A 9,138-nucleotide genomic window follows, 5' to 3' on the forward strand; every position below is an offset into this window, starting at 1 on the left:
CCTTGTGCAGAGCAGCGGAGTGTAACAGTTTCTCTCTGCATGCATTGACACCACCTCAGTGCATGTGGGGTACCTTAATGTTTAGACAGCATAGACATATCAAACGTAAAAGAAAAAGAAAAAAAAAGGATAATGCATTCTGGCATTTGGTAGAAATACTGAGGAGGAAATACCATACAAGAGACTGAGAATTTTAAGGCTTTCGAATAAAAGAGGGGAAACACTGGTGAAGTCAGTTTGTCTCATTCCTCCACACACATCCAGCCCGATTCTTGTAGCGCTTGCGGCGTTTGTAACTTCTTGTGTATCACCAGGACTTGCTGAGAGAAGTGGTAACTTTTCACTGAAGCAGTTGCTTGAATGTCGGGAGGGTTGTGACTGATGCTGGGAAGCTTTGCTGAGCGCATGGCACCTGGAAGGGCGCGCATCCCGGGGCCTGCGCAGCGGTGCTGGGCCACCAGAAAGGGTTTCTCTCTGGGCCGGTGGGATTAGTGGGATGCCTCATGGTTTTAGGGTGAGAATTCATCGGCGGAATGGACAAATGGAAACGAATGGATGGTTCTGGTTTGTTTTCCGAAAGTATAATGCTATACGGTTACTGACGACCGACTGGTATGCATTCCTTCACTTTTTTTTTTTCCATATAAGAACCCCTCCCTCCCCTCCAACAAGGCATTTGAGCCAGTAGAATGGTTTTACTTGGTCATTTGTTAATGATTGTCCTGAAAAGATGTCTATCCAGGGAAAACCAAGGCTTTTGCTGTTTAACGGCATTGTAAGTAAGTCTTTATTGCTGTTTTGCTTTCTTTCTTTACCTCCTCCCTTCCTTCCTCTTCCTCTTTTGTTTTCTTACTCTTGTCTCCACACTGTTTCATAATTTCTTTGGACTCTTCGATGAGAAAAATGTGAATTTGTTTTGGATAATATGGCTCAAGTTTTCTTCCTGAATGAAGGTCCAGTACCTTATTTTTCTTTCTTTTTCCCTTTTGTTTGTTTTTTTTCCCTTTTTCTCAGTATCTGAGATTGACTTAAAATTCCAGTTCAGTTTTTATTTTATTAGATCTAAATAACATCTTTTGTTTTTATGTAAGAGCCCAAAAAGTTTTTTAAGGTTATGCTTCTGAGGGAGAAGTACTCATGCCTTCATTTAAAATTATAACACAAATTAGGCTGAAAACAAAAGCTTCTTATGAGCAGATAGTGCATGGTAACATTTGTTGAGGTGGCATGTACGTGGGTATTTATTATCCATTTACAGTATTGAATATTTTTAAAACAAGTTTTAAAGGCTGTTCCAACTTCGTAGTTTTTAAAGGATTAAATGAGATACTGTATGTGAATCACTCAGCACAAACTGGTGCTAAAGCAAACACGGGTTATTTTCTGCCTCCAGAATTCATTCATTTGTTCAACGCCTGCATGGAAAGCTTTCTGTGTGTCAGGCCAGTGAGGACTTGACGGAGAGCAGCACGTGAGCTTGCTGTGCAGTAGGTGCTGAAGGGCTGCTGTATAAATGAGTGCAGGGTGCTGGGGAGCCTGGAGGAGGGGTTTTAACCCAGCTCTTGGGGGAGGAGGTTGTCAAGGAAAGTGTCCCAGAGGAAATGAATTCTGAGTAGTGGAAGTGTTAACTGGCTGGAGGTGGAAGGATGGAGAAGAGAGGTAAAAGGAACAGCATGTGCAGAACCCAGAGAGAGTAGGTGGGAATGGACCTGAGGGTGTGTGTGCAGAAGTCCTTAGGCCAGGCGGTGCCTAGGCTAGGTGCGAGGAGGATGTTGTGCTGGGGGCAGTCAGGGCACCTGAAAGGTTACCCACTGAGCAGTGGCATACCAGATTTGGTTGCTACCTGGCAGTTTTGGAAACAGTCTTGAAAGTAGTGTATTGACAGGTTGGTATAGCCAGGAGGAAGCCCAGTCAGGAATGTTGGACCTGGTCCCTAGTCCCAGTTGCTGACTAGTTTGGGTTGTAGTTGGTGCATTTTATAGATCCTGCGATTTCTGTTCAATGTCTCATAGGCCCATTATGACAATTAAATAAGTTACTGTATAAAAGTATAAAAGTGTGTAATTATATTGGGCTTCCTTGTACAAGTCGAATATACCAAATAAATGAGTCCCTTCAGAAAAATGTGCTTCAGAGGTGAGGCTTCCTATACTTTAAAAATGCAATGTATTTCAAACAGCGTCTTTTGGACTTTATGCTCAGCATTAAAGCTAGATTTTCTCTCTGTGTAGTTGAGACTTTTCCCTGGAGAATCATATACAGATTGAAAATTGAGTTGCATGCATTAGTGCATTTCACATTCTAGTTCTAAGCAATGGAAAGAAAGAATATAGGTACTGGGTAAATGTAGAGAATTGGAAATTGAGGTACCTGATTATAAATTGAAATAATTTTAAGAGGCATGGAATAGAATGATAAGATGTAATCAAATATTTTATTGAAGTTTTTTAAAAAAATGTATCTTTATTGATTTCAGAGAGGAAAGGAGAGGAAGAGAGAGATAGAAACATCAGTGATGAAGAGAATCATTGATCGGCTGCCTCCTGCACGCTCCCCACTGGGGATCAAGTCTGCAACCAGGCATGTGCCCTTGACTGGAATCGAACCGGGGACCCTTCAGGCCGAGGACTGAGCCAAGCTGGCTAGTAGGCCCATTGAAAGTTTTATAATTAAAAATTGTTGCTATGTAGACAATTGTTGCGGAGTAGACAATACTAAATGTCCTGAGGAAATGATTACAAAGTGAAAAATACTGTTACTTTTATATTTGAAGATACTCAAAAATTGCTAGACTAACTTTCCTGAGTTCTAATGGTAGAATAAGTAGGTTACTTTCCCAATCTTCTGAGAGAAATGTGTGCTTTTGTCTTTTGCAGAGCTGAACAATGACCATAGTTGACAAAGCGTCTGAATCTTCGGGCCCTTCAACCTATCAGAACCAGCCTGGCAGCTCCGAGGCAGTCTCACCTGGAGACATGGATGCAGGGTCTGCCGGCTGGGGTGCTGTGTCTTCCTTAAATGAGGTTTCAAATCACACGCTTTCTTTAGGACCAGTGCCTGGTGCTGTAGTGTATTCAAGTTCATCTGTACCTGATAAGTCAAAACCATCACCACAGAAGGATCAAGGTACTATACTCCAAGAAACTCCTGTGTCAGTGCTGTCAATGGGTTGGTAGTTCCAGAGGGCTTCTTATTTTGCATGGTATAATGCTGCCTGAGTGGCCAGCCAGTTACATTATGATGGGCTTCATTTTCCTCTGCTGCTTATTTATGATTAACACACGTATCCTAACAAGGGAGATTATTTTTAATTACTATGATATTTGTAGTTTTTTACTTTATTTTTAAAAAATATGTTTTCATTAGTTTTTACAGAGAGAGGAAGTGAAAGGGATAGAGAGATAGAGAAACATTGATGAAAGAAACATCATCAGTTGGCTGCCTCCTGCATGCTCCCTACTGGGGATCAAGCCCCCAATCCAGGCATGTGCCCTGCCTGGGAATTGCACCAGTGACCTCTTGGTTCACGGGTTGAGCAACCACTGAGCCACACTGGCCGGATGTTATTTGTAGTTTTTAAATTTCTAATTTGTTGAAGGATAAACTTTATTTTGGTGAGAATTGAAATGGACAAGCATTTCATTAACTTTTCAATTAACTATAGTTCTCTAAGTAGATGTCTGTCTTTTAAACATTTAAAGATGTTTTTAAAAATACTGGGTGGTGTTTGTTTATTTGCTTTTTAATATATTTTTTATTGATTTCAGAAAACAAGGGAGAGAGAGAGAGAAACATCAATGACAAGAATCATTGATCGGCTGCCTCCTACACGCCCCCAACTGGGGATCGAGCCCACAACCAAGGCATGTGCCCTTGACCGGAATCAAATCAGGGACCCTTCAGTCCACAGGCTGACACTATCCACTGAGTCAAACCAGTTAGAGCATTTTTTTTTACTAGTATATATTTTTATTGAAGAGACCAAATCATTCTGAGTTCTGCCTTCCTCCTCTGTATTCCTGGTTAGCTGGTAAAAAGATTTAGAATCTTCATCAGGTTCAGGTTTCATATATTGCTATTTATTTAGCTTCAAAAGCATGTGGAGCTTTGTTATTAAATGTTTGTTCTTTATTTTTCTAGCCCTAGGCGATGGCATTGCTCCTCCGCAAAAAGTTCTTTTCCCATCTGAGAAGATTTGTCTTAAGTGGCAGCAAACTCATAGAGTTGGAGCTGGGCTCCAGAATTTGGGCAATACCTGCTTTGCCAATGCAGCATTGCAGTGCTTAACATACACGCCACCTCTTGCCAATTACATGCTATCGCACGAACACTCCAAGACATGTAAGTCTTCTGTTTTATGTTACATGGGTTTTGTTGTGGTATCTAACCTATTTTCATTTTTTCTCTGAAATGAAAGGAATTAAGCCAAGAATTCTATGATCACTAAGCAGTTGGTTTATTCTTTTAGAAACCATGCAGGAAGACTGTAAGATTTGTATTCAGATTGTATAAGAAGCATTTTGCACCTAATTTGACCTGTGAAGTTATTTTAAAAGAAACATATTTTATCAGCATTTGGCTAAAAATGTGGCATAAATGTCTGCCACCAAGCAGGATTCAAATCCTGCCTCTGCTGGTGTCCATCCGGTGTTGTAGGCTTGATTCACGTATAGGCTTCCAGCCTCAGGGGCAAGGAACCTCTCATCACTGCCCCAGCCTCCCGGAAACTCATTCAGGACTTTCCCTTCAGCACAAGAGAGCTCGGGTTTCAGCCTAAAGGGTAGGAAATCAGTTAAAACATATGATGGTCCTTAATTTGGTGAAAGCAAAATTCAGAGTTTGGAACATACCCATTGTTTTGAGGTTTTGACCTTCTACACATACTGTAAATGAAGTTTCCCCGTTCTTTGATCTACGTTAAGCTTAGATTTGTGTATGTTCAGGTGGCTGTTCATCAATTATCAGTGTGAGAAAAGCCCCTTGGTTTCTTTTTGAATAGTTCTCAATGGAGAATTTGAACTGGTTCTTTTAAAATTGTCCCCCCCCACCCCCCAAGAGCACAACAATGCTTCTAAAGAATTTGGAAAGTACAGAAAATTTAAATAAACCAAAGGAAAATCACCTAGAGCCTCACTGCCTAGAGTTGTTTGTTATGCCAAAGGGTTTTACATTACAGAATGAACGTTCTACTTGCCCACATTTTCTCCCTTTCTAAGTCCACAATTCATTCCCCACAGAGGGCTTCCCTATCACTTTGTGCTTAATGAAAGGGGTGTGGGGGAAAACCTAGCCCTGGCACCTGGACAGCAAGAGAGACGCCAAGACAAAAATTCAGAAGCTCCTGGTGTCCAGAATAGGTGCTGCCTGCTTTTTATGCTATTGATGGTTTTCTCTCTTCTCTCTGTTTGCCCTGCTTTATTGAGGTACTAGAGGCCTGGTGCGCGAAAATTCGTGCAAGAGCAGGCCTTCCTTCCCCTGGCTGCTGGTGTACCGGCTTCCCTCCGGCACCCGGGACCTGGGCTTCCCTCCTCTAGCTGCCGGCAGGCACCCGGGACCCAGGCTGGCTTCCCCCCAGCCCTGGCTTCATTAAGAAGGATGTCCTGAATGACATCTGGTCTAATTAGCATATTACCCTTTTATTATTATAGAAGATAATTGATATATAATAAAGTGCACATATTTAAAATATACAGTTTGGTGCATTTGACATTTGTATATACCAATGGAACTATCACCACAATTAAAATAGTGCACCTAGCCGGTGTGGCTCAGAGGTTGAACCAGGAGGTCATAGTTTGATTCTCAGTCAGGGCATATGCGGGATTGATTGCCCAGTGTGGGGCGTGCAGGAGGCAACCAGTCAGTGATTCTCTCTCACCATTGATGTTTCTCTCTCCCTCTCCCTTCCTCTCTGAAGTCAATAAAAATATATTTAAAAAGATGATGCACCTTTTCATCACCCCCCAAAGTTTCCCATTGCTCCTTTGAAGTCACTCCCTTTTGCCCTTTCCTACCTCTCATCCCTTCCATCCCAGGCAACCACCTGATATGTTTTCTGTCTACTAGAGATTAGATTGTATTTTCTAGAATGTCATATAAGTGGAATTATATACAGTATATGTTCTCATATTTCCTGGTCTCTTTCACTCAACACAGTTATTTCTACATTATTTCATGTTGCATGTATCAATAATTAGTATTTATTGCTAAGTAGTATTCCGCTGTATGGATGCACCACAGTTTGTTTCTTCATTCCCTATTGATGGACATTTGGGTTATTTCCCATTTTGGGCCATCATAGGTTAAGCTGCTATGAACATTTGTAAACAAGTCCTCATAGGACATGTTTTCATTTCTCTTGGATAAATATCCAGGAATGGAATGGCTTGGTCCTATAGTATGTCTGTGTTTAATTTTAAGATACTTTCAGACTGTTTTCCAAAGGGATTGTGGTATTTTATTTTATTTTATTTTATTTTATTTTTTAAATATATTTTATTGATTTTTTACAGAGAGGAAGGGAGAGAGATAGAGAGTTAGAAACATCAATGAGAGAGAGACATCGATCAGCTGCCTCCTGCACATCTCCCACTGAGGATGTGCCCGCAACCCAGGTACATGCCCTTGACCGGAATCGAACCTGGGACCTTTCAGTCCGCAGGCCGACGCTCTATCCACTGAGCCAAACTGGTTTCGGCATGGATTGTGGTATTTTACATTCCCACCAGCAGTGAATGAAAATTTCATTTTGCTCAGTACCTCGCCTAATACTTGGTGTGACCTTTCCAATTTCTGCCATTCTAATAGGTATGTTGTATAGTAATACCTTTCTCGTAGCTTTAATTTGCGCTTTCCTAATGAATAATGTTGAACATCTTACCACATGGTTATTTTCCATCCATATATTTGCTTTGCTGAAACACCTGTTCATATCTTTTGCCTGATTTAAAATTGGATTCTTTTCTAATTGTTGAATTTTGAGAGTTCTTTATAGTTCCTGGATAGAGGCTCATTATCAGATACGTAATTTGAAAATATTATCTCTCAGTCTGGAGAAAAGTATTCTCTTCACACTGACTTTAGAAGAGCATGTTTTTAGATTTGAAGAATTCCACCTCAGTTATCCTTTAGGTGTTATATTAAGAAATCTGCTTAACCAGAGATCACAAAGATATCCTCTATATTTTCTTTTTTATTTAAATATATTTTTATTGATTTCAGAGAGGAAGAAAGAGAGAGAGAAGCATCAATGATGAGAGAGAATCATTGATTGGCTGCCTCTTGCACACCCCCTACTGGGGATCGAGCCCACAACCCAGGCATGTGCCCTTGACCGGAATCAAACCTGGGACCCTTCAGTCCGCAGGCTGACACACTATCCACTGAGCTAAACCGTCTAGGGCTCCTCTATATTTTTTTAGAAGTTTCATAGTTTTACAATTAATCCATTTTGAGTTGATTTTTGTTTATGACGTAAAGAATGGTTTGAAGTTCATATTTTTCAATATGGATATCCAGTTGTTCCAGCACTATTTGTTCAAAATATAGTCCTTTCTCTACTGATTTGTCTTTTTACTTTTGTCAAAAATCACTTGACCATATACATATGACTCTAGTTCTGAACTCGCTATTCTGTTACATTGATCCATTATTTATCTTGACACCATGACACAGTGTCTTGATTACTGTATATTTAAGTTTTGAAATTAGGTAAGTCCTCCAACTTTGTTCTTCTTTTTCAAAGTTGTTTTGGCCATGCTTGGTTCTTTGCATTTCCAAATGAATTTTTGAACCACTTTGTCAATTTCTCCAAAAAAGCTTTCTAGAATTTTGATTGGGGTCGTGTTGAATCTACTAGTATAAATCAAGCATGTCAAACTCAAAGGCTAACACTGGCCAAATAAACAAGGTTTAAGTTTATTGGGGCCGCAAAAAAAAAAAAAGCTTCAATTTTCATACAAACATAGGTTTATTTTGATAGAGACATGCTGAATACAAAGAGCTGAAATAAAGACGTAATTGTTAATATAAAATAATAGAACATTTTAATAAAAATTAATATTTTTTTCTTGAACATTAACTTACCAGACACTGAATAACTGCACAGATTAATAAGCGTAACACAAATAAACCTATTTTTCTTGTTCTCTGAAAGCAAAATATTTCCTGTTGCGCACAGCAAACAAGTCAGTACAAGACTAATGACGTGGCCGTTGGCTGCTAAAATATTCACTGCTGGTATTAGTGGAGAGAAATGGTAAACCTGTGCGTAAGGCACATAAAGGAAATGAATGCAACACAGTTATAGTATCAGTCATTAGCTAACGTTGTAGTTCGTTATTAATAATTATGTATAACAGGATATTGTAAACATTGTTATGAAATTTTTATTAAAATGTTTCTTACATACCGTTATATTGGCTGGGCCGCAAAAATATTTGTTGTAGGCCACATGTGTTTGACATGCTTGCTATAAATCAATTTGGGATAAATTGACATCTAAACAATATTGTCTTCTGACCCACAAACAAGGTATGCCTCTCCATTTATTTAGGTGATCTTGAATTTTTCTTAGCAATGTTGTATATAATGTACACATTTTAAATCAGATTTATCCCAAAGTATTTTAGTTTTTGAAAGTTATTATAAATGATAATAATAGTTTTTTAATTTCAGTTTCTGATTATTGCTGAATATAGAAATGGAATTGATATTTGGATATTGATCTTATATACTGCAGTTTTGCTAAACTCACTTAATTTTTGTTTTTTTTAAAATCTCTTTCACTCTTTTTTTTTTGGTCCAAATATATTTTTATTGATTTCAGAGAGAGGGAGAGAGAGATGGAAATATCAGTGATGAAAGAGAATCACTGATCAGTTGCCTCCTGCATGCCTCACACTGAGGATCAAGCCACAACCTGGGAATGTGCCCCACCCGAGACTCAACGGAACTGTGACCTCCAGGTTCATAGGTTGACACCCAACTACTGAGCCACAGCTGCTGGGCTAATTCCAGTAGTGTTTTTTTTTTTTTAAATTAAGTCTTTATTGTTCAGATTATTATATTTGTTCCTCTTTTTTCCCCCCATAATTCCCCTCCTCCCAGTTCCCGCCCCACCCTTGCCCTCACTCCCCA

At 39.4% G+C, this 9,138-nt stretch overlaps 1 protein-coding gene across 1 annotated transcript in view; it reads left to right on the plus strand.

Moving 5' to 3' along the window:
• The window catches only part of USP42 (ubiquitin specific peptidase 42), a 32,984-nt gene that overhangs the window by 1,927 nt on the left and 21,919 nt on the right, over nt 1-9,138 (plus strand). The window contains 2 exon segments of the mRNA XM_006765474.2: nt 2,877-3,126; nt 4,141-4,341. Coding sequence (XP_006765537.1) covers nt 2,886-3,126; nt 4,141-4,341 — 442 coding nt within the window. The 5' untranslated portion in view covers nt 2,877-2,885.

The sequence above is a fragment of the Myotis davidii genome, unplaced genomic scaffold (assembly GCF_000327345.1).
Source record: "Myotis davidii unplaced genomic scaffold, ASM32734v1 scaffold399, whole genome shotgun sequence".
Lineage (NCBI taxonomy): Eukaryota > Metazoa > Chordata > Mammalia > Chiroptera > Vespertilionidae > Myotis > Myotis davidii.